This window comes from Nicotiana attenuata, unplaced genomic scaffold (genome assembly GCF_001879085.1).
Source record: "Nicotiana attenuata strain UT unplaced genomic scaffold, NIATTr2, whole genome shotgun sequence".
Lineage (NCBI taxonomy): Eukaryota > Viridiplantae > Streptophyta > Magnoliopsida > Solanales > Solanaceae > Nicotiana > Nicotiana attenuata.
Genome location: NW_017674495.1, coordinates 25,393 through 52,732, shown reverse-complemented (window position 1 = coordinate 52,732; position 27,340 = coordinate 25,393). Strand labels below are relative to the sequence as shown.

General features: G+C 39.7%; 3 protein-coding genes across 4 annotated transcripts; 2 read left to right on the top strand and 1 right to left on the bottom strand.

Moving 5' to 3' along the window:
* The first annotated feature begins 1,482 nt into the window (after positions 1-1,482).
* On the top strand, positions 1,483-11,724 carry LOC109218768. Its single transcript, XM_019383153.1, has 10 exons — positions 1,483-1,570; positions 2,861-2,988; positions 4,127-4,468; positions 9,086-9,327; positions 9,414-9,692; positions 9,789-10,216; positions 10,360-10,502; positions 10,599-10,988; positions 11,090-11,386; positions 11,470-11,724. The coding sequence occupies exons 1-10, from the start codon at positions 1,483-1,485 to the stop codon at positions 11,722-11,724; spliced, it is 2,592 nt and encodes an 863-aa protein (XP_019238698.1).
* Positions 11,725-11,836: 112 nt separating this feature from the next.
* LOC109218767 (uncharacterized mitochondrial protein AtMg00240-like) lies at positions 11,837-12,298 on the top strand. The gene has a single exon (XM_019383152.1). The coding sequence runs from the start codon at positions 11,837-11,839 to the stop codon at positions 12,296-12,298; it is 462 nt and encodes a 153-aa protein (XP_019238697.1).
* A 2,831-nt stretch (positions 12,299-15,129) lies between these two features.
* LOC109218770 (pentatricopeptide repeat-containing protein At3g04130, mitochondrial) lies at positions 15,130-23,066 on the bottom strand. 2 transcript variants are annotated; one of them, XR_002066827.1, is made up of 3 exons: positions 22,762-23,066; positions 15,830-18,075; positions 15,130-15,734 (listed from the first exon to the last, which is right to left on the bottom strand). XR_002066827.1 is itself a non-coding variant. In XM_019383155.1 (2 exons), the coding sequence occupies exon 2, from the start codon at positions 17,749-17,751 to the stop codon at positions 16,183-16,185; it is 1,569 nt and encodes a 522-aa protein (XP_019238700.1). In that variant the 5' UTR covers positions 17,752-18,075; positions 22,762-23,066; the 3' UTR covers positions 15,130-16,182. The 2 variants fall into 2 exon arrangements, 1 of the variants encoding a protein (XP_019238700.1); XM_019383155.1 differs by having other exon boundaries at positions 15,130-18,075.
* Positions 23,067-27,340: the final 4,274 nt, after the last annotated feature.

Here is a 27,340-nt window from a genome sequence, read left to right as displayed (position 1 = left end):
CTTTGGGAGGATGTTGTCTACAGAAAGGGGAACGAGGGTCTTTTTTACTTCCTCCCCCTCACCGCCAGAGAAAGGCGGAACCCTAGATGGGTCAGTGTCCTTGGTCTTTTTGCCACCTTGACTACGTTTTACCATGATGATTCTGTTTGGGAAATAATGCACTAACGACGAGAAATATGACTTCAAAAGAAGTGGAGGAATCCCTCACGAAATAACGGTTACAGGAAAGAAAGACAAAGGAGTAAATCAGAAAATGCTTTCCGAAGGTTTGAAAGTTGAATCGAATCGAACCTCTCTCCTATTTATAGGGATAAGTTGCGCAGAAATCGAAGAGTTATGATTCAAAACGTGCGCGGGAAACCAAAATGTCACATCATCCTCTGAACCGCCTCGGGGTCAAATATAATAATGACGCATACAGGCGATGATAGCATTCCAAAAAGAAAGCCACGCGTCAGTGGCTCAACAACGTCATACATTTTACCTCATTCATGTTGCCGCCCCTGGTCGAGGTCAAATTCTCCTAAGCCGAGGTTTGCATTTCTGCCCATTGAAGACGCCCACCGAATGCATCTCCAACGAGCGGAGGGACTAACTGTATAGGGTCAAATTTGATCGTAGCGTCTCTACGCCAATGGGTACGCCCAGTGAGTATATGCCGACTAACGTAAGGGTATGACTCGGACATGGGGACAAAAGCGACATCGTTTAGGACTCAGTGTCTTCACTAGGAAAACATTACCTATTTTTGTAACTTTTTGATTATTTCGAGGAAGGTCTCTTATTATATAAGGGAGACCTTCACATTGTAAAAGGGGGGGATGATTCTAAAATAAGACAACTCTCTCATTTTCTCATACTCTCTCTCTATCACTATCTCTAACGAATACTTTCTCTTGAGTTCATATTATCACTGTTAGATCTACAACAACAACTTCATTTTTCATCTCTAGGTCTATTATATTTGATTACGATTTACCCTTTCTTACTTTTGATTGTTTTTAAGCTTGCAAAGTATATCGATAACTTTTGAGCAAAACATTGGCTTTGCTAATTAACCCGGTTTTTATTACCATTTAGCATTGTCAGTGTTGAGACAAAAGATGTAACTTGAATACAAGGGTAGTTTAGTCTATTTATGTGCTAGCAGATAAGTGTGTTAGTTAGTTAGTTAATGATACATGAGATTGGTTAGTGAGGCAGTTAGAGCAGTTAGTAAAGCCTTGTATATATATACATAGCCTGTATAAGTAATGAGATACAGAGTATTCATTTTGTCTACTGTTACATTTATCTTCACGCTCCTCTCTTCTTTCTTCTCTCTCATTAGTTAGGAGTTCCATCTCTTCTCAAACCTCCATTTCAGCATGGTATCAGAGCTCGAGCTCTGAGTGTCTTCTCCTCTACTTTGTCTTCTTCTCTGCAATCTCAAAATAATTTGAGATCTTATTTTTCTAATTCGAAGCTCCAAAGTACTTAACAATGGCGATTGATGATTTGGAACATGAAAATGCAACCGCCACAACTGAAAATGCATCACATGCATCCTCCAATGATGAATTTGAGGAAGGTATTTGTTTGCTCAAAAGTTATCACATACCTTATGAGTATAAAAAAACATAATTAAATCAGGGGAAAATCATAGCAAAACGTAATAATCCATTGGACCAAATGAAGGAAACGAAAATAAGTACTCAGAGTTAGGAGGAGAAACATTTAAATCCTTTATTGATGATGTGGATTTGGCCTGCCTCTCCATGGAGAGGTTCAGAGCCTTACAATGGTGTTCTACTCTCTCATAATATGGGTATCATTGTGTTTTTTCTCTTCTTTCTGGATAGTGACCAAGAAGAAGCCCCCCCATAATATGGCTCCCTCTCTTGGTATTTATAGTTGTGAGCTTCGTGAGCTGGCAATAAGTGGTCGTGACCACATTGGGGTTTTGCCTTCATGATGGCGGATGGGCCGTGGCCTTGTTGATCGAACCAGATGAGGGTTGAATATCGTTAATTCTGAGTGGCCGTGCCACTAATTAATCATGAATTATCTTAAGACGGGATTAGCTTCGTTAATTATCGTGGGGTCAGATTCTGACCCATACAGTTAGTCCCTCCGCTTATTGAGGTCGTGCCTTGGCCGATCTCGATGAGTGGATTTCATCGACTGTAGTTTGAGAAACTCGGATAGGGAGGTCGACCGTCGCTTCGGTCGAGGCCGAATTCTCTTTGGCGATGGCCCTTAGCCTTGTAGAGTGTTAGTGTTTTGTTATTGTGCTATCAAGTCGTCGTTCGATCAAGGTCGAACTCTCCTCCTTGGCGAGGGCGCTTGACCCTTTAACTTAATTCGAGTGAGGTCGAGCTTTGTTGTGCTCTGATCCTTACGTTTGTTTGGGAGCATAACCGTCGACCATGGTGGACGGGTCATATGTTGTGCAGCCGAAGGGAGTAGGGGTACGCTGGATACGTGTTTGGCGATGTCCATCGTTCTGAAGGCGCACGGAACATCCTCTCGGCGTTCATGGGTCGTTGCAACCATTTCGCAGGTGAGACGCCGGTTGGTGACTAAAAAGCCGCTTCACGGAGCCTGTCATAACGACGCGCGTTTCTGCAGAACCGAATCGGTTTGCGGTTGGTCATATAGTTAATGAAGGCTATTGGGGTTCGTGAAAGCCACTTGTGTTGCTTATAAATAAGGGCTGACTCATTCATTTTTTTTATATTCTCATTGTTTGTCTGAGAGAGATTCTGAAGAAGCTTTTCTTCCTGCTAATTCACCTTCATCTTTGTTCTTCGATTGATATAACTTCCGTCTTTGTCCCTCAAACTTTGTTTCTTTATCGTTATTGAATCAACAATGGCAGGTAGTTCTTCCCAAAATATTCTTCCGATGGATCTTCCGGTTAACTCTCCGGTGACTGAAGGGCCATCTCCAGCAATGGGCGGTGCAGAACTGGTGGAGACCGATGAAGCTCCATCGGTTGACGAGATAGTATCTCTGCCCGGAGGTCCGATGACTGATTTCTCCGCCGATGGTGGGGAGGATCAGGTGGATGAAGCCCCGTTAATGGGGGAGATTGGGATGGCCTAACTATGGGGACAGGGGGTCATCCCCAGCTATGCTGACGTCGTTCTCGCTAGAAGCGAGGAGAGGGTCCACACCGACCGTAGGGGATACTGCGTCTTTTACGCCTATCCCTTCAAGTTGGGGTTTAAGCTCCCGCTCCCAATGCTAGTGGTTGATTTCTGTCGTTATTATGGGGTATGCCCGGGTCAGCTTGCTCCTTCTCTTTACAAATTATTAGCAATGCTTATCAAATATGCAGAACTGGCCAGTAGGGAGGTCACGCTGCAGCATGTGCTTAGCCTCTACGCTCCCCAGAGAGTTCATGGTACCATGATTCGAGCGTGCCCTCGCGGGACGAGGGGCCTGACTATGAAACTGGATGATGAGGTCGACCCTCGCCCTTTCGAGCACTTCTTCTACATCAGGACTGAACATTTAGTGGCGTGCTCTACTGGGTTCCCAGAGGCTTGGAATCATGCACGTAAGTTCCTTAATCGTCGAATTCCCTTTTTTGCCCCTCCTTACGTCTTGTGCTCATAAACGTTAACTCGTATCAATTTTGTAGCCAAAAAGTTACCGCCGGCTTCGTTGGCTGGGATTCGTGAGTGGGTTGAGGCCGTGCTCCCCCATACAGTGGGGATACGCACATGGGCGTCTTTCTGGGAGAGGCATGGCCGTAGGCCTGTGGCAGGTAAGAAATTGATTTCTTCTTCTGTTCCGCTTTGTTTCAACTCTATTCATCAACTTTGTTTTTCTGTGATCAGGGAGGGCACGCCGCGTCAGGGCCCCTCAGTTGGCCTTCCGTCGGTCGGGTGCAATTGCTCGATTTACTACAGCGCCGGTGTCGCGCCCAATACCGAGGGCGGCATCAGTTGAATCTTCAACGGTTCCTTCTCCAGCACAGGCCGCACTTCGGGACGAGGGGCCATCGGGGGTTGTGCGCCCTAGAGCGGAATCGCTATCAGATGGGGAGGAGGAGAGGCTATTGATAAGGCATAGGGTCGTGTTCACGCCGTCTCCTCCTGTGGTAATTAATTTGGACTCTCCTCCGACGGATGCGCAGAGGAGTGCGGTCGCGGCGCCTGCCCTTGAGGGCGGACAGACAATGGGGGTTGCCCCGGCTGGCTTAGGCCATGATGATACCGCCGCTTCGGTGACTCAGTTGGTGGCTCCAGTCGCTAAGATGGGAGGTAGTTCCTCAGCGGCTGCTAATGTTAGTGAGTTAAGAACTCCTTTGGTGGCTACGGCGGGCGGTTCCACCTCGCTGGTGGCGGAAGGAGGAACGGATGCTGTAGAAGATGAGTACGAGTCCAAATCCGACTTGGACCCCGAAGACGTCCGTATGTTCCGGGAAGGCTTCACCAATCCAGTGGGGCGCGCAGAGGGGAGATCTCGCTTCATCGAGGTTCCCACGGAGTTGAACTTATTGCTCCAAGGGGAAAGCTTGGTGCCGCAGTTCGAGCTGCTATGCTCGGAGGCCGAGAATGCATCGTTGAGGGGCGTTACGGATGTCGGACTGATGAATGAAGTGGCTGTGATGGGCTTGAGGGTATGTAATATAACGTCGGTTCGCTTCTTCGTCTTAGTTTGTTCTTCATCTTAATCGTTGTCTTTGCTTTGCAGTCTTATTTGTTAGAGGTGGAGAGCATCCGTCGAGCCAACGTCCGCTCGGGGATATTTTTGCGGGCGCTAGAGAAGTACCGCCGCTACCGAGATCGGTGCCGAGAGATGCGCGTGCGCTTGAGGAATGATCCCCGTAGTCGGACCTTGGTCGAGGAACTGGCAAGGCGGGAGCTTCAGATGCAGCAAGCACTTGGCAGAGCGAGTTCTCTCGAGGAGCAGCTCCGGCGGAAGGATGAGGAGCTCGAGGCGGGGAGGAGGGCTGCCGCTGAGTGTGAGCGCCAGGGCCAGGCTAAGGCGGCGGAGTCCGCTGCGGCATGGAGCGGGAAATGTGACTGCGTTGGAGGGTGAAGTCGTGGTATTGAAGCTTCAGGTGAGGGATGCCTCGTCGAGGGCTGGGGCGTTGAAGGAAGCTATCCGCGTGCACGAGTCCCAACGGGCGTTGGAGAGGGCTGCTGCGGCCTTTAGAGAAGCGAGTCTCGAGGAGCGGATCGGTGTCTTTGAGCAGGACGCCCAAGTCATGGCGGACCGGATCACAGCCTTAGAAGAAGAGAATCAGCGCCTACGGGATCAAACCGCTTCTTCCAGCCAGGCTCGCGAACTTTGGGTCTTTGCCGAGGCCCAACGTGATATATATAAGAATTTGTGGGAGGCCGGCATCGTGACTGAAGCTGCTTTCGAGGGAGCGCATCAAAAGGCTCGTGAGGCCCGTACCGACTGTGGTTTTGACGCGGCGACGCCAGAGGCTGACGCTGGTGCAGATGGTGGCGCGGATGGCGCCGAGTAAAAAGAAGTTATGCATTTTTTCTTGTTTTTCTTTTCTCTTTCCTTGTATTGATCGGCCTTGGCCGGGTGTAAGCGGGGAAGACCCGCAATTAACTTTGTAGATAAATGAGATCTCCTTTCCGTTATTTGCCTTGTGTTTATTTTGTACCTCCCCTTTTTCCCCTTTAGATTTTTCTTTGCATGCGTTCGAAGGGGTGATTTACCTTTGAGTTTGACTCTGGTAGGCATGTTAGTTTTTGATTGTTGACGACTTTTCTTCTTCGACTCGGGGTGAGCGAGTCGGAGCCGTTGCTTGGCGATAGCGGCACTTAGCCTTTAGTCTTAGTCCCAGTTCGGGCGCGGTCGAACTACCGACCGTGATGATAAAAAATGCTGCCTTGTAGTTTGACCGGGGCCGGACTTTACGTGCCCCCAATCTTAGTTGGGAGTGCTTACTTGAAGGGCGAGGGAGCCTAACCTGCGCCTCGATTCGTTGGAGGTTGGATTTTGCTGAGTTCAACGATGAAGGCGCTTGGTTCGAGTCCCGGTTCGACTGTGGTTGAACTAGTTAGATTTGAGGACGAAGGCGTCTAGCCTTATGGTTCGAGCGAGGTNGTCCCAAGTCACCGGCTTAAAATCCCGAATCGAGAAAGTTTGCCTCTATTTACGGTCTGCGAACACAGAAGTCCAAGTAAGGAATTCTGTTAACCCGGGAGAAGGTGTTAGGCACTCCCGAGTTCCGCTGTTCTAGCCCAGTCGCTCTGATTATACTTGGCTCATAAAATTGTTTAATTACTGATTTTAGAATCTATGTGCATTTGCCTCTTTTAATTAAGAAATTATCTTGAAACGGGTCACGCACACGTGTAACCATTTGTTTGGGGCGTCAAAAATCATGTCACGCAAACGTGTCCACAATTAATCAGGCTTTATTAATATTAAGAATGTTTGGCCGAAGTTGCGCGCCCGGTTCGACTGTGGTTGAACTAGTTAGATTTGAGGACGAAGGCGTCTAGCCTTATGGTTCGAGCAAGGTCGAACTCGTTGGATTTGATGGCGAAGGCGCGTAGCCTGATTCCCAGTTCAACTGTTGTTGAACTTAGTCCATTTTGATGGCGAAGGCGCATAGCCTGAGTCCCAGTTCAACTGTTGTTGAACTTTGTCAATTTTGATGGCGAAGGCGCATAGCCTGAGTCTTGGTTCAACCGTAGTTGAACTTCTTGGCGAAGGCGCATAGCCTTGATTTAATGACGAAGGCGCTTAACCTGAGTCCCAGTTCAACTATTGTTGAACTTTGTCAATTTTGATGGCAAAGGCGCATAGCCTGAGTCTTGGTTCAACCGTAGTTGAACTTACTGGCGAAGGCGCATAGCCTTGATTTAATGATGAAGGCGCATAGCCTGAGTCTTGGTTCAACCGTAGTTGAACTTCTTGGCGAAGGCGCATAGCCTTGATTTAATGACGAAGGCGCATAGCCTGAGTCTTCGTTCAACCGTAGTTGAACTTCTTGGCGAAGGCGCATAGCCTTGATTTAATGACGAAGGCGCTTAGCCTGAGTCCCAGTTCAACTGTTGTTGAACTTTGTCATGGCGAAGGCGCATAGCCTGAGTCTTGGTTCAACCGTAGTTGAACTTCTAGGCGAAGGCGCATAGCCTGAGTCTTGGTTCAACCGTAGTTGAACTTCTTGGCGAAGGCACATAGCCTTGATTTAATGGTGAAGGTGCATAGCCTGAGTCTTGGTTCAACCGTAGTTGAACTTACTGGCGAAGGCGCATAGCCTGAGTCTTGGTTCAACCGTAGTTGAACTTACTGGCGAAGGCGCATAGCCTGAGTCTTGGTTCAACCGTAGTTGAACTTACTGGCGAAGGCGCATAGCCCTGATTTAATGGCGAAGGCGCATAGCCTGAGTCCCAGTTCAACTGTTGAACTTTGTCAATTTTGATGGCGAAGGCGCATATCCTGAGTCCCAGTTCAACTGTTATTGAACTTTGTCGATCTTGATGGCGAAGGCTCATGGCCTGAGTCCCAGTTCAACTGTTGTTGAACTCTGTCAATTTTGATGGCGAAGGCTCATGGCCTGAGTTCCAGTTCAACTGTTGTTGAACTTAGTGGCGAAGGCGCGTAGCCTTGATTCAATGGCGAAGGCGCATAGCCTGAGTCTTGGTTCAACCGTAGTTGAACTTACTGGCGAAGGCGCATAGCCTTGATTTAATAGCGAAGGCGCATAGCCTGAGTCCCAGTTCAACTGTTGTTGAACTTTGTCGATCTTGATGGCGAAGGCTCATGGCCTGAGTCCCAGTTCAACTGTTGTTGAACTCTGTCAATTTTGATGGCGAAGGCTCATGGCCTGAGTTCCAGTTCAACTGTTGTTGAACTTAGTGGCGAAGGCGCGTAGCCTTGATTCAATGGCGAAGGCGCATAGCCTGAGTCTTGGTTCAACCGTAGTTGAACTTACTGGCGAAGGCGCATAGCCTTGATTTAATGGCGAAGGCGCATAGCCTGAGTCTTGGTTCAACTGTTGTTGAACTTAGTCGATTTTGATGGCGAAGGCTCATGGCCTGTGTCCCAGTTCAACTGTTGTTGAACTTAGTTGATTTTGATGGTGAAGGCTCATGGCCTGAGTCCAATATTGTGGGTATTGAGTGCTGAAGCTCGGTTTTGATTCGAGACCTTGAGCGGCTTACCCGTTGTCTTCCCAACCAGGGTATATAGGCTGTCTTGAGGCGATTCTCGGCTCGAGATATCTCCGTGCCAGTTTCTGGCCGGAGCTCGTATCAGGGATGCGGGAGATGCCTTACAGAGATCTTCCCTTAGGAGGGGCTTCTTCTTCTTCTTTGCACTATCCGAGATCAGAGAGAGACAGGACTTGGATCTTGATTTGAGATCTTCGAGTTCCTTTTGTCTGACATGCCGTTTTGGTTTATTTGAGCTGGGTTGCTTTTGTTTTCCTTTTCTGGCGTTTCTTCCTTTTTGGTCCAGGGAAGAACTACGCGATTTTCCTAGGAAATCCCCACAGACGGCGCCAAATTGTTTGCTCAAAAGTTATCACATACCTTATGAGTATAAAACAACATAATTAAATCATGGGAAAATCATAGCAAAACGTAATAATCCATTGGACCAAATGAAGGAAATGAAAATAAGTACTCAGAGTTAGGAGGAGAAACATTAAAATCCTTTATTGATAATGTGAATTTGGCCTGCCTCTCCATGGAGAGGTTCAGAGCCTTACAATGGTGTTCTACTCTCTCATAATATGGGTATCATTGTGTTTTTTCTCTTCTTTCTGGATAGTGACCAAGAAGAAGCCCCCCCTCCCCATAATATGGTTCCCTCTCTTGGTATTTATAGTTGTGAGCTTCATGAGCTGGCAATAAGTGGTCGTGACCACGTTGGGGTTTTGCCTTCATGATGGCGGATGGGCCGTGGCCTTGTTGATCGAACCAGATGAGGGTTGAATATCGTTAATTCTGAGTGGTCGTGCCACTAATTAATCATGAATTAGCTTAAGATGGGATTAGCTTCGTTAATTATTGTGGGGTCGGATTCTGACCCATACAGTGTTACAGTTGCAGTCACTCACCCTCTATACTTAGCTCCGGGCGACACAAGTGGAATTTCATTGATTTCATTCCAGCTGACTGTCACTAATAATTACTCCTTGTGGTATCGATCTATGCGTATTGCATTAATTGGTCGAAATAAACTAGGTATTGTTGATGGCAAGTGGACAAAAGAGCAATTTCGTGAGAAGTATTGGTACCAATGGGAGCGATGCAATGCAATTGTGTTGTCATGGATGATGAACTCAGTTGCTCCAACCTTAATCAGTGGTATTGCTTATGCCACTAGTGTGATTTACAAGAGAGGTTTGACAAAGTGAATGATACTTGTTGCTACAATTTGCACAAGGAAATTGCTACCTTAAGTCAAGGTACTTCTTCTATCTCTATCTATTATTCAAGGCTCAAGGACCTTTGGGATGAGTCTGAGTCTGTTATACCCACTGATGGTTGTGATTGTGTTAAGACAAAGGAGTTTATTATACATCTACAAAAGCAAAAAGTGTATCAGTTTCTAATGGGCTTGAATGACTCCTACTCTCAAGCTCGTAGTCAAATACTTATGATGAAACCACTTCCTTCAGGAAATCAACCATATGCCATGCTTATGAGTGATGAAAGCCAAAGAGTTGTAGCTGCTTCTGCTGGTATTTTAGGATCTCAGTTTTTCAATTCAAATAGGTTGCTTTTAGAATAGGTTGTTCTCGAATAAGCTCTTTGAAAGATAACTCCACCTACTATAAATACACATACTTATGATTCAACTGCATTATACAGTGCTAAGCCTAGTTTCAATCCAAAATTTAGGAAGAACTATAATATTCAGTGTGGGTTTTGCAAAATGAAGGGCCACAGTAGAGAAAAATACTTCAAAATAATAGGTTATCCATCAGATTATAAATTCAAAAAGAAAAGGGGAGCTGGGCCTTATAATGCAAGGGTCGAACCTGGATACACTATGCATATGTACTCCAATCATGTTTCGAACCATGTTCCTCAGTCAACACCAATGCCTCATTTGCGTGCATATCAAAATCCCCAACAGAACATGAATCAAGGATTTGTGTATTCTCAAGCCACGAATCAGGCACAGGGTCATTCTGGTCCTCAAGCTCAAGCAGGATCTTCCTCTATACAGGCACAGGACCTTCCACAGGTTTCTCTCCACGGGCTCAAGGAAGTGCTTTTCCTTTCACTAAAGAACAGTATGATCAGATAATGTACATTTTGAACAATTCAACTTCCTCTACTCAAGCAAATGTGGCAGGTACTAGCACAGCTCTCTTAGCATCTACTAGTCCATAGGAATGGATTATTGATACTGGAGCAACTAATCATATGGTGTCAGATGCTAACATGCTCACTAAGACCTCTGTAGTTGCTCCCTCTAAGCCTAGGAGAGTTTTATTACCTAATGGAGATGTCACTCAAGTAACTCACACTGGTGACAGTAATATTTCAGACATAAGCACTCTTAAAGAAGTTTTCTATGTGCCTAAATTCAAGTTCAACTTATTATCAATCTCCAAAGTGACAAGAGATCTTAAATGCTTTGCTTCCTTTTATCCTGATTTCTGTGTCTTTCAGGATCTCTTCTGTGGCAGGGTGAGGGAGATTGGTAGAGAAAGAGATGGTCTATACTTTCTGCAGAGATATGGTGGTAAGAAGCTCACTACAGTGTCTTTAGCTGCTGCTGGAATAAAGTTAAGACAGGGTAACACTATAGTTGATGTTGCCTTGTGGCATAAAAGACTAGGTCATGTATCTAGTAGTGTTCATAGGAAACTGTTTGCTGCCAAACTAACTAGTATCAATGACACTATCAATAACTGTAGTGTACGCCTTTGTGCTAGGCAAACCAGGTTGTCATTCCCTTCTAGCTGTATTAAGACTATTGCTGCATTTGATCTAATACATCTTGATGTTTGGGGTCTATATAACTATGAAACTTTTGATGGCAATAAGTATTTTCTGACAGTTGTTGATGACTTTACTAGGATGACTTGGTTATTTCTACTAAAGCTCAAATATGATGTTGTGTGGTGCTTACTCAACTTATTGTGTTCATTCAAACTCAGTTTAACAAAATTGTGAAAGCAATCAGGTCAGACAATGGCTCTGAGTTTGTCAACTCTAACTATACCACATTGTTTCAAAAGTACGGTATCATCCATCAAAGTACCTATCCTTGTACTCTTCAGCAAAATGGAGTTGCTGAGAGAAAGCACAGACACATTCTAGAAGTCACACGAGCTTTAAGGTTTCAGGCCAATATTCCCATCAAGTATAGTGTACTTGCAGCAGTGTATATCATAAATAAGATGACATCTTCTGTTCTTCATGGTCTTTCTCCCTTTGAACTGATGTATGGTAAGGCACCTAACCTGGGTCACTTAAGAATTCTTGGTTGCTTGTTCTATGCCAAGCAAGTGCATGAAACAGATAAACTTATGCCCAGGCTAAGCCAGTTGTTCTCATGGGCTTCTCTGATACTCAGAAGGCCTACATTCGACTAGATCTCTCTTCTTATTGTTTCTTTATCAAAAGGGATGTCTCCTTCAAGGAAGATATATTTCCCTTCAAAGATATCACAGCCACATCACCTCATATTTTCTTGCCTCCTGGCTTATCCAATTCTAGTGAAGAGCAGCCTTCACTTCCTTCTGTTCCTGCTAGGCATGTGTCTACTGACTCTTCTCATTTGCATCAGTAAGCAGCAGATGTGATGCCTTTTACACTTCCTCCTCCTGCTCAGAACTCCGCTGGTCTGAGGAGATCTTTGAGGACAAGGCATAGAGTTTGTCAGGTCACAACAAGGCATTCTAATGCACCAAAGGAAGTACCCTCTAGAGCTGATTTCTGAGCTTGGATTGGGAGCTGCAAAACCTGCAGCAACACCTATTGAAGCCAACATCAAACTGACCACTAAGGAGTATGATGAACATACTAGTAGCTCTACTGCAACTCATGATGAAGTGTTAACAGACATCAGCCAGTATCAAAGATTACTAGGGAAACTACTATACTTAACTGTCACAAGGCCAGATATAGCATATAGTGTTCAGAAATTAAGCCAGTTTATGCAAAAACCGAAAAGATCACATTTGGAAGCTGCTCAAAGGATGGTTAGATATGTGAAGAACCAACAAGGTCAAGGCATACTGTTATCTATCAAACAGCGGAACATTATCACTGCATATTGTGATGCAGACTGGGCAGCCTGCCCTATCACTTGGAAGTCAGTAACAGGCTTCTTCATCAAGTATGGTGATTCTATGATATCCTAGAAGTCAAAGAAACAAAACACCATTTCTAGCAGCTCTGCAGAATCTGAGTACAGAAGCATTGCATCGACTATAGCTGAATTGGTGTGGATACTTGGTCTGTTCAAAGACATTGGTATAGAAGTTGGCCTCCCTGTGAACATTTACATTGACAGTAAAGTAGCAATTCAAATAGCAGCCAACCCAGTGTTTCATGAACGAACCAAACACATTGAAATAGACCTTCGCTTTATAAGGGAAAAGATACATAATGGTCTAGTACAAACAGAATATGTAGCTACAAAGGAGCAGTTAGCAGACATTCTAACCAAAGGTCTACCACGAGTGCAACACGAGTATTTGATGTCCAAGTTAGGTGTACTTGATGTCTTTCTACCACCTAGCTTGAGGAGGAGTGTTGAGACAAAAGATGTAACTTGAATACAGGGGTAGTTTAGTCTATTTATGTGCTAGCAAATTAGTGTGTTAGTTAGTTAGTTAATAATACACGTGATTGGTTAGTGAGGTAGTTAGAGCAGTTAGTAAAGCCTTGTATATATATACACATAGCCTGTACAAGTAATGAGATACAGAGTATTCATTTTGTCATGAAAAGTTACGTATAGACCGTTCTAATTTTTTTTCATCTAACACCACAAAGCTCGCAAAAGAAAGAGATAAGAGGCAGAATGTGGATTGATCAACAGGGGAGGTCTTTTGGTGTGTGTTTTTAATTGCAATATCTCAAAGTGACATGAGCACGCCAGCTACCGACTGTAAGACCTTGGACTAGGCATAAAGATAAGAGCTACATTTCCCTTCAGAAAAGACATGATCACATATCCCAATGTTTGGGCTCAAAATAACAACAACTCTTATAAACTAAACTACCGTCCAAGTTTTAATTTGTATTGTTATCCATGGAACCTCGTTTGAACCTTCATGAAAATTAATGATCTCCTAACAAGAAAACATATATTTAGAGGGATGTTTCCGTGCCATGCTTCAGCTGAAAAATGGACCTTGCCATTCTGATCAGTATTAGGATCGAAAAAATCGGGTTTTACGTGGAAGCTAGCAAAGTAAACCTTAAACGACGATAAGTCCGACAACAAAAGAAAAATCTATCAAAAGAGATACAAATATTTAATGTGGTTCGGTCAATTGACCTACGTCCACGGTCGGAGATGAGCAATTCACTATATAAAAGAGAGGACAAAATTTCGAGAGAACAACCTCACGAAGAGGCAAACACAAGTCACACACTAACACTTGTTCATCTATTTTCAATAGTTCAATGATCATTTAAGTAATGAACTCTTGAATTAAGTTACTGTAAGAATTTGCGCTGCCCCACACCATAGATGTAGATTCCAAGGATAAAAAACGAGCAAGAAGGTTTTGAGCAAGAAGGTTACAAATATTTCCTTTGTATTTTGTTCGACTGAGAGGCAAGATCATTAAATAAGGATTAGAATACAGCAACTTATGCCTCAATTTCAAACAAATTGAGGTCTGGTTGTATGAATTCTCATGTTGTTCCACTAAAAGTTCTCTGACCATGTTCTATACGCATACAAATCTTTGACAAGATTAAGAAACTCCTAACAAATATTGGGCTTAAAATATAAACGTACAAACATGGCTCTAAAAATTTAACCTACCAATTTTTTCCTTTTTTTGGAAAGTAAACTCAAACTAATTATTATGACTTATATAGATTTTTTTTATTTGCCTTATTCTGCTTTAAGTGTGCATGAATTCCAAGATGTTGTAGGTCTTTTACGACAATTTACCTACATCAGGCTAGGCTACATGTGATTATACATTTTTACATCTATCAAGCTCCTAAAATGGTTTTGGTTTATTTGGAGGTTGACACAGGATATAACCAAATAATCTATAGCGATTCTATCTCATTTTATCCTCTGTGTTATCTATACCTTCTGCCGAACATCATACATCCACTTTAGTATTTGCATTTTTGCAACACTCCTCTTACTTGTATATTAGACTTTAAAGACTTTCATTTAAGAATGATTCTCCCAAATGTGTATCAAGCTAGTTCAACTTAATATCATACAAATGGTTATACAGTCAAACCTCTCTATAACAGCCTCGTATGTTCCGAAATTTCTTGGCTGCTATAATGAAGTGTTGTTATAGAGGACATATATTATAACATTAAAATAATATTCGATTCCGAGAATTACTCGGCTTTTATAGTGAATGACTATTATATAAGGATGTTCTTATAGAAAGATCTGACTATACCAGTTAAACTAAACAAGGAAGGGACATTATTATTATTATTCTTTATACATGCCACTTGATCTACTGTCAAGCAAAAGCCCCACATATTTATGGGTTGTATGCACAGTCACAAGGGATTGTACTTGTTTGGTATGGTCCCAAAGCTTGTTTTGGATCACGGGAAGCAGGAGGAGCAAGTTCATTGAACATCTTCTCATCACGTGCCATTGCATTCCAACACACACATGAATCATAAACTGCAGATCTACAAGCAGTGACAATAACTATATACCACTAAAGGTTGTGCTGGCCCTTAATCTTTCTTTAATCAGAGATCCTAAATTCGAGCCCTTGGAATAGGTCGCCTTTGGTAGGGAACACCTTAACTTTTTGACGCAAATATAAATTAGTTGGATCCCAACGTGGATACTAAACACAAGGTGAGAAACCAAAAAAAAAACTAAGCATGGAGATGACAACATCCACAAAATTGGAAATTTCAATGTAAAGTATGGAGCAACGCCACACTTTAAACAGTATTTCAATGTAAAGTATGGAGCAACGCCACACTTTAAACAGTAAGTCACCTAGTACAAAATATAGGGCTGAAAAGGCATCCATTTAGAAGTCACCGACAAAATATTGGACGGAAAAAGACGTTCATTTCTCTATGTTATCCATCAATAAGAAAGTAACTCTTAAAATTAGCTTCAACTACAGCATTGTACATCATTTACACAAAGCCCTTCATCATTAGTAGTATAATTCACTTCTTCTAGGTCTGGCACCATTGGTATGACCGAGCGGTAAATGAAGTGGATGAAAAATCATGGTAGACTAAGGTCCAAATCTCAAGAGAGACGAATATGCTAGGTAATTCTGTCCATCTGCCTTGTGCTGGTTGGAGGTAACAAAGCTCGATGGAATAGGCAAGGTGCCACCAAGATGGCCCGAAAACCACCATTATCCCAAAAAAAGGTTTGCAATTTCAAGAATTCCAAGATCATCATCCAAATATTTTGTGCACAGATACCATATCTTTAGCACAGATTGGAAGCCAATTTATCCTTCTCAGGAATGCGTATAGTAAGTATTCCCGTTCTTTTTGCAGCATGAAGAAGAGCAAAGGCCAGCAAAATAATTTTAGTGCAAGTGAGTGCAACTCAAGCGTAGGAGGACCATGGACAATTCACCAATGCCCCATCATCTGTAAAAAGGTTAATCTGCCAAGCATCAATTTGGAATTCCAAAAATCTTAAATTAAGGGGAAAAAACCTTGGATCATGAGCAACAAACTAGAACCTGGAATGGAGCTTTGTAATCTTTTAAAGCATCAGTGAGGACTACTAAGAGTTGCTCCAGGACTAGCCTTGTGAACCGAAAGATAATCATCTCCGTGTATTCAGCAGCCAAGCAACATGATACTACTCTGGCTTAATTAAGCAGCCAGACGTAAGAAATAGTAAGATAATGTGATCAAGGTACAAGCTTCATACCAAACCAGAGAGAACAGCTGCAGCGCTATTCCCAGATTTCAGTGTTATGCCAAACAAGAAATCTACATTTCAAATTCAACAATCTATTAAAAGCAGGCACTTATGAAGGGAAACTTGTTACTTGATAAACGAAACATCAAATTAGTTTCCAGGAACTATTCAGGAGGTCTTCATTTTCTTCATGAACAATTCAATCCTATCGGCAGCATCATGCATATTCTTCTGTTTGATTTCCTGCAGTAGCACACTGCATGTCTTGTATCGAGGAGTAATCTCTTGGCGGATCATATCCTCAAAAACAAGATAGGCCCATTCACATTTATTTGCTCTGCACAAACCATGGATAAGAAGTGTATAACTTGATAGATCAAGACTTAGATGATGCTTATTAACCATGTCATTCACCAACTTATTCAGGAAATCATCTGTCTTCCCAACTTTAAAGCACAACTTGAGCAGTGGAAAGTATGACTGAACATCAGGTTTACAATATGGTGAACTTTCCAGGTCCCTTAAAAATTCTAGCGCTCTTTCCTCTTGGGAATGATGGCAAAACATGGCAATGATAGTATTATACGTCGATGTATTAGGTTGAACACCATTTCCGGGCATTTCAACCTTCAAGACACGAGTAGCTTCTTGTAATCGGTGCGCCCTGCCTAATGTATGAATCAGAGCGTTGTAGAAAAGTGTATCAGGTTTACAACCAACTGATTTCATCCTCTCAGCAATCTTAAGGGCTTCCTCAAATGCCCCTGATTTTGTCAAGAAACACATGATGGTGGTGAAAGTGACAACATTTGGTACACATCCCAGTCCTTGCATTTCATCAAGCAGCTCATAGACCCTCTGGAAGTTAAATTGCTGGCAGTAGGACATGATGATTGTTGAGTAGCTGATGACGCAAGGAGAACAACCATTGCCTTTCATCTCCTGAATTGTCCAGTACGCTTCTTCTACCCGATTAACTTTGCACCAACCATGAATAAAAATGTTAAACGTGTTTGCATTTGGTGGTATATGCGACTTGAGCTCGGAAAAAATTTCACGTGCCTGTTGGACTTTATTTTCTTTGCACAAAGTGTCTAGTAACAGATTCATTGATTCTGTATTCTTCTCCAAACCGAATTTTCCCAACTCGTCAAATGTCCTCACTGCTTCTTTCCACTCTCCTGCACCTGCAAACCTTCTCATAACTTTTGCTATTGTGTTGAGAGAAACAAGATGGTTTGCATGCATTTCATCTATCAATGAGTGCATCTTTTCCATTTTCTTCATCTTTCCCAGTATATCTACCAACTTATCGTACAATTCTGGTGAGGGATTGTAGCCAGCACGTGATTGTGCCCATCTAAAAGCACCAAGTGCAGACTTCCAGTCATCTTTGAAGCGATAAAGCATCCTATCAACAAAGTTATCAGTGATATGTATGGAATCACAATCCGGATCAGAAAGCAATGACTGGAGAACCTCAGCCTCACTGCTTCCAGGACTTATTCTAGCAAGTACAACATTAACATCAGAATCTCTTCCCAAGATCATGCATTTCTGTTGCTCACCTGGAATTCTATTGCCAGCAAACTGGGGACTTACGGAACAAAACACACTAGACAAGGTGGAAAAGTAGCTAAAGCAACTTTTACATGGTACATTAGAAATGTTACAAACCCCAAATGGGAGAAAAACAGATATGTATCTAAAGGGCAGTTTTCTAGCATAGAACTTCATGAGACTAGTATCAGTATCACACAAGACACAACAACAACAACAACAACAACTACTACTACTACTATCACTCAAGGGCAGACGCAGAGTGTAACATACGGGTTCGACCGACCCCAGTAGCTTGGCTCAGATCCTGTATATTGTTAAGAAATCAACTAAATATGCACGAGTATTAAATTCAGAACTCAGTCACTAGCACTTAAGGTCGCTGTCCTAGAATCCCGAACCCATAAATTTCAAATCCAAGATCCACCTCTGCTATGATTTAATCCCAAACTAGTTGGTGTTGGCCAATAACAAACACTGCAAAGTAAGTATTTCTTGTTCCTGCATACATATTGAAGAAAATCAGCAACTTAACAGTACAATGCAAAAGTGATAAACTTCAGACAGCAAATAACATTAGAAGAAAAAAAGAAAAGATAGATTTTCTCATATTTTTTGTATTATAGACTAATAAGAAGCGCATTTTAACATCAAACTCAAATACAATATCCGAAGACCTAAACGAAGGTTCTTTCCAACAGGGGTTTCAGTAAAATTTCAGCATCTCCATTAGAAAAGACTGCAGTGTACCTATGATACTATACCACCAGTTCCTGTGATACTATACCTACGATATGAATAATAAGGTGTCACTATAAAGAAGAAACCCAGATAGGATAATGACGGAAAACAAAAGGCACCGAGACAAGGGCGGCTCTAGGGTAAGGCAAGTGAAGCTCTTGCCTTAGGCCCCCAAATATTCAGTTCTCCACCTTAACGACAGAAAATAGGATTGATCAAATTCTATTGAGTCTGACTCATAGTGATCGTTTATCAAAGAATGACTCTGGTTATCAAATGATTGAACAACACCGCCGTATGGCTGACCGGCGATTACTAGCGATTCCGGCTTCATGCAGGCGAGTTGCAGCCTGCAATCCGAACTGAGGACGGGTTTTAAGGCCCCAAAAATATAAAGTACTACTATATCATTATATAATACTAGTTGGAAATGGCCCGTGCTGAGCCCGGGCCCGGACCTATTAAGTTAAAAATTTATATTGTTTTATGAAAGAAGTGGATAACTTTTTATAGAAAGTAAGTTCCGCTACAATTAATATGTGGGTTGAGACATAATTTTAGGTACCCATTCTAATGAGTTGTGATTTGAGATAATAGTTCCTAGTGGCAACATTGTAAGTCTACCCTGCTAAGCAGGGGCTCGAGTTTAAAATGTAAACTCCTTTAATTTTCATGAATGCAAAATTATATTGGTAGCTTAAACTTGGTTCCGGAGATTCAAATGTTATCTTCCTTGTTAGTATGTCACTTCTGCCTTCGGGTCTCACCAGGATGTGAGCCTTGTACATATACCTATAGGTTTTTAAACATCATTAACTATCGCTATAAATACTACACATACCATAGTTTGACAATTGATGCTTTATCCAAAAGCTAAGAGTTCATATTTAACAAAAAAATTAACATGTGCTCCATCCGTGAATGTATCCGTCGATCAACAGAGTTAGTAATGCCTAGAAACAAGTTCATTAATATTGGATCTCTCAATGGCACTTGTATCTCAAACTTATACAGCTATATACTTTGGAAAATATTAACAATTGCACGCAAATGATTGGAATAACTAAGTAACGGTCCTAAAATGTAAATTGTTAAGAAACAATGGTGGTCTTTCTGCTTTAGCCTGTAAGAACTAAATTAGACACCAGATATGCCACAATAAACATGACATAAACAACTGAAGCGAGAATATATAAGCTTTACATATTAACTGGTTCAGCTTCCCACTGTGTGTGAGTTAGGTGTTATAGCTTACAAAATTGCTGTGTATCATTGTATCTCTAAGGTTGATCTTAAGAAAGTAGTGAACTTTTATTATCTTCTACTTTTATTATTCTCAGAGTGATGTTTTTACTATACAAAGTAAAGAATGCAATACCAAAGCATCACTTACGAAGAACCGCCTAGCAAAATCCAAGCACCACACTAAACGTATAGCCGGAACCCCCTCGTTACCTTACGTGCGACTCTAATCGCATACGGCTCACACAAAGACTCCTAAATCCATCATGAGCCCTTTCTTCCATCTTTCTCCTCCAATCCTCCATCAAACTTGCGTTCCTCGGGCGCTATGAAATAGAGGTCTATGTATTGGCTTACCTTCTTCCCGAACCAAGGAGGCCTTCTGGCGGACGTATGGGTGTAGGAAGTTCGACGACTACATAAGCTAAAAGACTATTACTACAAGAAAGAAAGTAGCACATTAGGGTATTTTTCCTTGTGATGCAGGATCTTTGCTTTGCTTCGTCCAATCAAAGAAGAAGAGTTACATCAAAGTTACCATCGAAATAACAATGGTACATCTGCCATCACCAGAAGTATCATAATGTCACGAGTTTCAGACATGCTTGGACCTTTAATATTCTGTACATAGTATGGCTGCCATCAATTTTATAGAAAATGTAGCAGAGATTGATTTACAAGCAATTTTATTTGATAGCGTATTGTGATTTCCATCGTGAACAATACTTCAACCTTTTGTTCAATGAAGAAGCATATAATCTAGCTTTCTAAAAAATATTATGGCCGATCAAAGTGGATGAAGCATGACTTTTTCATCCCTATATCTAGATACAGTTCAAGAAACTGAAATTTCTTCTCCTTCACAAAAAGAGCTGCAGGATTATTATCCCTCTTTTTTCTCTTAAAACAAATGGTAGGCTGAGAAGATGATCAAAGGAGCCAACTTAGAGTGCAAGTGTGCATTGAGTTAGAAGGAAGTTCTAATTTTCAGCTTCACTGTCTGAACAAGGTGAAGGTTTGTTTCCTGCATTCAATCTTTTTACATGCTCAATTGAACAAATGAAGATCCTCCGCAAAAATTGCAAAACTCTCTAAAGTAAAGTCATTGAATACCATATTATGTTAAGTTCCTGGAATACTCCATCTCATAAATATGCTTACTTCTTCGTGCCCTTCAAACTTAACCCTTTGTATTTGTAATAATACATCTTTTGATAGATATTTAGATTCAGTGCCAGGCTAGTATGAACAGAAGACCTAATACCTACGCAGAATATATAATATAATAATTATCTTCAAGGTTTACTAACAATGCCTTTTTGTAATGAGCAAAGTACAGTATCATCAAAAGCATGAGCGTGATCCCAAATAATTTGAAATGCATTAATAAAAAGCGCTTATTTAATGTCACATTAGATGAAAATGTAATGTCAAGAACCAGACTGTCACTCCAAAAAACAAAAACTATGAAGTCTAACTCAGGTAAAGAAATATTCATTAGATAGAAATAGTAGTAGTTTTCCACATTGTTTCCTTATAACATCTTAGGGAGCAATTGAATTATGACTCAAATGTATAACAGACAACATTAACTCAGGGTGATTCTAAAATAAAAAGAAGTGAACTCATAGCATGAATCAGACTATCCCATCGATATATGGTCAATCCTTGACTGAAAAAATACAGTTAAATATTTTATTAAAAATTATTACATTGCTGAGCTACTTGTATCCTGTTTCTAACATCAGATGGTAATAGTTGCACCGGTACTCAATGATAAAGATACTAGAATGAGTTCTTGATGTTTAGTTGTATTGGCTCGCTATTGAACAAGCCTGTAGCACAATGAATAGATTAAAATCATGCAGAAGCTTCTTACTTGTGATAACGCCAAGTTGAATGACAATGTACATCCTACAATCTAATAAGGCATCTGAAAATACTGCGCGAAACAGGGAAATGAAAAATGGATCACTTTGTGAATACAACAGACCGACTGATAAAAATTAACTATAAAATTTATATAGATAGTAGGTGGAGTATTGATAGTTTATTTCTTTTGATATCTGAGGTTTTTCTTTGGGCAGCTACAGGGCAGGTCTTTATTTTTTTGACAAGTCTACCGGGCAGGTCTCTGTTTATATGCTTGATCGAGAAACCTCCATTTCATCAATGTTAAACTCTCCAAATATTTCCTCCAGTAAAACTGTCCCTACTACAATAAACTCTTACCTCTTCTTGAAAAATCCACATCTTCCAACCTTTCTTCTACTCTTCCCTCTTCTTCACTAAACCTCTAAATTAACCCCCTCAACGCCTGCTTTCTAAGACTTTGATCACTCTTATTTTCCTTAATTTTACCCACATTTTTCTCCATGTTAGTCAAACGGTCAAGACATATGTCCTTTTCTGAAATTATCTCGAAAGAACCATAATTAATGGAAATTAACACTGAACCAATGCTATCACTACTCACATTTGTCCATATCATCTAACACTTTCTATGTTCTATTGTGTAGCATTCCCCATTGGTCATGTTTAGATATTTTATCATCCTATCTATTCAAGTTCTACACTTTAACGGAACTTACGACACAGGCATTCCAGATCCCAAACTTTATGATCCCTTTGTTAGACCAAACAATGTTCCAAAGTAAAACACGAGTATAACATTTTCCATTAGTTAATAAACAACGATAAAGAAAATAAAAGTTCAAACAAAATAGATAGCATAAAACATACAAAGTTAAGCAAATTAATCTGTATGCGCCACATACAGGGAGATGACATCGAAAGCATAAAACAGAATTACAGCCAGAGGTAAGAAATAAGCACTAATTAAAGAAAACCAAATGATTACAATTTGTTTCAAACTGGCACACAATGAAAGATTGAATAAACTGTAAAAATAATATGCTTGGAAGTTTCGATTTAACTCCAACATGAAGGTAGCAAATGCAATTAACTTTTGGCAGAATGTGAACGTACTTAACCTCAAAATCATACACTGAAATCTTAAAATGAATCATGTCAGCTGAACACATGCCAAATTCAACTCAAAAGATGGATTTTACAAAAAAGAGACAATCTCAAAATCTAATTTATATAACCTATAAACCACAATGATTTGAAATTAAGATATATGAACAAGATTAAGAATATAAGACAAAAAAAACCCAGAAAGTGAAAGAGATAATTGTTTACCCAAGTTAATGTGTTGCCGTGTAGCAGAGACAATGGGTAACGCTTGAGAGAAACTAAGAAAGAGCAATCAAGGAAAACTGGGCATCTGAAAGCTAACAAGTTCCCGCTGATTTTCGGACCACCATAGAAACAACAAAACTCTATAATTTCATAAGCACAAACAAGAAATTGGAGAACCTAGAATTGCAAAAGGGGAACACTCTTTACCTAAAAGGACTCTAAAGCGGCCTAATTTACGTTCAGCAAAGAAATAATATAAACTAAACCCAGGGGTAAAATCGACCTTTTGAGCGGCAGCAGGACGCCGAAGTCCTGCTTGCTTCTAAATAGTATAAGTAATATACTAGTACTCTACTACTCTGTATATATGTAATTTATATTTACATAATTATCGATAAAATATTTTAAATTTGGTAGATGTAGGATTGAATAAGTTAAAGCATAAAATTTTTCTCTCACTAAATTAAATATATTTATCTTTTCATCAATTCTATTTTTCTTTCTTTCTTTTTTCATATTTTTTACTATTTTACTTTCTAATTTAAATCAAATTCTCTAAATTAGCTATTCTTTTTTCTCACAATTTGATAGATCCTCATATCAGTAATCAAGTTCTTTTGTGTCTTATTTTTTTTAACTAAGAAATTCCAGTGGCAATTATCGTAAGGTTCAAAATACGATTAATAATAGGCTCAATCCTTTTATCATTTTCATTTATTGCTATATTTTTTTTATAGGGAGTTCAATACCATATGACTTACGCCTAACCCACATATTATACGTTGTTCTCTCACTATTTTTTTTTTCTTAATATTATATGGATATTATGAAAGAAATTTCAGGGTCTTTTAATATATTTTAGTTTTAAGGCACCAGTTCCGTTGAGCCGCCATCATTAATGATCAGGAATTATTTATAGACCAAGCCCATGTACGTGTTATTCAACAGCTTCATTCACATTTGGTAACTAAATAACACATTGACCGATTGTTGTCTTATCTTAATTGAGACTCTATAAAATTTGATTGAGAATAGTAGGAGGATGGACATGCGGCTCGATTAGGAGACTAGTAAAGCTTTAATTTAGATCCCCAAAATTTTTTAATAATGAATTTTATGATTTTATTTCAAGTTAGACAATATTAAAGTTTGCAAAAAAAAAAAAAAAATAAACCTTGGACAAAAGAAAGAAAGACTATCTACTCTTTAACACTAAAAATATTTTAGAACTTGAATTAAATTAATTAGATCTTCATATTAGTAAATTTATTTATTACAACAAACTTTATGGAGCCGCCATTGCACCGGGATAGTTAGTTGATTGGCTGTTTTTCGAAAACCAAACCAAACGTTACCTAATCCTAAGAAGTGATAACAACGAAAACGGAGAAATTTTCCGACGAATTACCTCTTGTCGCCGGACGTTAGGAACTTTGTGCCGGAGGTGGCTTTGCCTAGTTTGGCAACGGCGAGAGGTATTAGTACCGGGGCTACTAATTGGATCTATCGGCCCGTCTCTCATATTTTTGGGCTGGCCCAGACTTTATATGGCCCCCATTTACGTCAAATTAGTTTTGGGAAGTGGTTGCCAATCTTTTGATTTTGATTTTTGGGCCATACAGCTCTGTTGTCTGTTGTTTATCTCTTTTTTTTTTTTTTTTTAATTTATTTCATTCTTTATTTAGTTAAAGTTCAATTGAAAGAATCAGGGATCACTGATTAGTTGAATGAGCCCATGTCTTTAGCCTATTATTTGTTAGTCGATTCGGCTGGTAGCTTGTGCATCAAATCAAACCAAATAAACGAATTTGGTCGTCCTGGTCCAAAGGATGGTTGAGGTACAAAAGTTTCAACCTTAAAGATCTTATGATTCAAAGTTCTGCTTTTTAAAAATAATTTGCACCCTAAACTCTTACTTCCTTGCAAAGAATATTTACTTTTGTTACTTACGATGGCAATTAAGGGATAAAATTTAAGACGTATGGTGTATATTGAAGATGAAAACCACTCAACCATCCTTTGGATGTATCTGTAAGGATTACACCATAATGCAAAATATCATACCTGGAAAACAATTTTGAGAAAAAAAGGAAGTGAAGGTTGATGTGAAAGCAACAGTGGGATGCCCATGAGGCCTTTGACTATTGAGAACGCTTGAGTTCCCTGATTTAGATTTTTAGACTTACACTTGAATAACAAATGTCTACACTCATTCTTCTCTACATTTCATTGTTCTATATTATTTTATTTTGCTCTAATTATAGTATTATTTTTTAACATGATATAATATTATATTTTTGCGAAATATTTGGTGTTTTATCTTTTAGAGGTCGTTTGGTAGAGAACAAATTATCCTGAAATTTTAGTTATGGGATTTAATGCAGGGATTAAATAATAACAAAGTTATTCAATGAATATATTTTTATCGGAATTGCTCATAGGATTAAAAATGAGGATACTTGGTATAATATAAATACTAAATAAGTTGAAATAAATTCTTATTTTTAATTTTAATCATGTTATGAAACCCCTCTATTTATGGGAAAAAAATGACTTTACCACAAAGTAACAAACTCTAAAATCTCTTTAAAATATAGATATTCACCTTAAATAAAATTTTATTTATAACACTACCCCTTGAATGTTTATTCAACAGATAATGTGTCTCGTTTAAACCTTAACTAAAATAAAACCCAACGGAAAAAAATCTAGTAAAGGAAAAGGAGTACACATATCTAACAATATGCATTTTGGTTGCCTCGTTAAAACCCTTGCAAGGAAAATCAAGTGGGACAAAACTTTATAAGGGAAAAAGAGTACAACGCGTATTAACTCCCCCTTATGAGACAATCAATTCACATCTTTGAGCCTTCACAAAATCCAAACTTTTGCACCATTTTCTAAAGATCATTGGTAGAGATTTGATTAAAAAAATCGACCATTAACTTGAATGAATATGTTGCACCTTGAAATCATCATTCTTGGTAGATACGTAAGGTCTTCATATAATGTCGTGGAATGGATTTTTCAATATTTTCATACATGCAAAAAAATTCGTTATCACATTATCATGCTTATAGTTATAGCAAGATACATATGTGCACAAATTGCACTTCGGATGTGGTACTTCAGAACCAAGAATTGTATATGCTTTAAACGATTTAAATCCTTCGGGGATTGTCATATAAATTAAGTCATATAAGCTATATGAACAGACTTCATATAAGATAGACAAAAGTAATTGCACACCTTTAACTTTACTAGTGTTAGGGTACGCGCAGTTGTGCGTGTATCCCGTTCTCAATTAGTGATATATTAAAAACTATATTTTGTGTATAAAATAAAAGGTTTAAACATTAAATTAGTAAATATAATGTCTATTGTTCAAGTTGAGGGGAGAATTTAATGTGTAAAACAAATTTGAAGGTGTAAACAACTTTCAATGCTTCTTGAAAAGTTATTTTTTCTCTTTTATTTAGTTTGGAATTTTAGCAATTGAAGAACCTTCGATTCCTTCTTGAAAAAGTTGTTTTCCCATTTTTTTGTATGATAGAAATTTTAGAATTTTTTTTTTTATACTTTTTGTGTAAGTGTCAAAGTCAGTTTGTGCATATCTCGATTAATTTTATGGGATGCATGTTATTTACATAACATGTACCAAGTAAATTTGTCTATCCAAGGCTTGGACATATAAGAAGAAATAACCTATTTTTTTAAATGTCTGTTAGATGTTTTAGCATGTAGATCACTTTTTATTCTTCGTAAGTATTATTTATATTAGATAATTATAACTGCACTTCATATATTTATTTTTATTTAAATTATAAATTGCTAAACATTTGGAGGACAATTTGAGAAAATTGAATGACCGGGAAAATCATATTCTCAAGTTGGTGTACACGCGCAAAACATAAGAATACTAAGGCGTATAGTTTGGTTCCAAACGAGCCCCTGGGTATGGAGTCGCCTTTGTAAGGGAGCGCTTTACTCCCAATGTGGGACTTCTCGGCGCGAATCCGGATTAGTCAGGCACCAATGTGGGTACTAGATACCGGGTAAGAAATAAAAAAAAAACAGTTTGGTTCCAAAAAGAAAGAGGAATTAAGGGTGTAATTTTTATTTTTTTTTAGTTTGATAAGCTGCAACAAAGTTTTCAAAATATTCTCTAAGCAAAGATATATACGATTTCCTTCTCACACATTTTGAATGAATTATAGTTAAATTCAAATTCCTATTTATTATTCTAGGAAAAAGAGTGAAAAGAACTCCTAAATATTAGAAAAATAATAAAATACTTAGTCTTAAATATTAGGGAAACAGTTAAATTACATTTTATCTAATGTGAAGCCTATTTTAAAGGGTAAAAAAGGCAAACGACATTTCGTTAAGGAGTTTCGTGCTTTTAATATAGATACTTTCAAGTGTTTGAACAGGAGGTCCAAAACTACATGTCTTTCGTATGAAACCAATTCTACTTGAATTGTTTCTCCAGACTTAAGATTCTCATATATATATTTAGCATTATCATAGATGTAGTCGACGAACATCTTATATCGGTCTCAACCTCTTTTTCTTCATA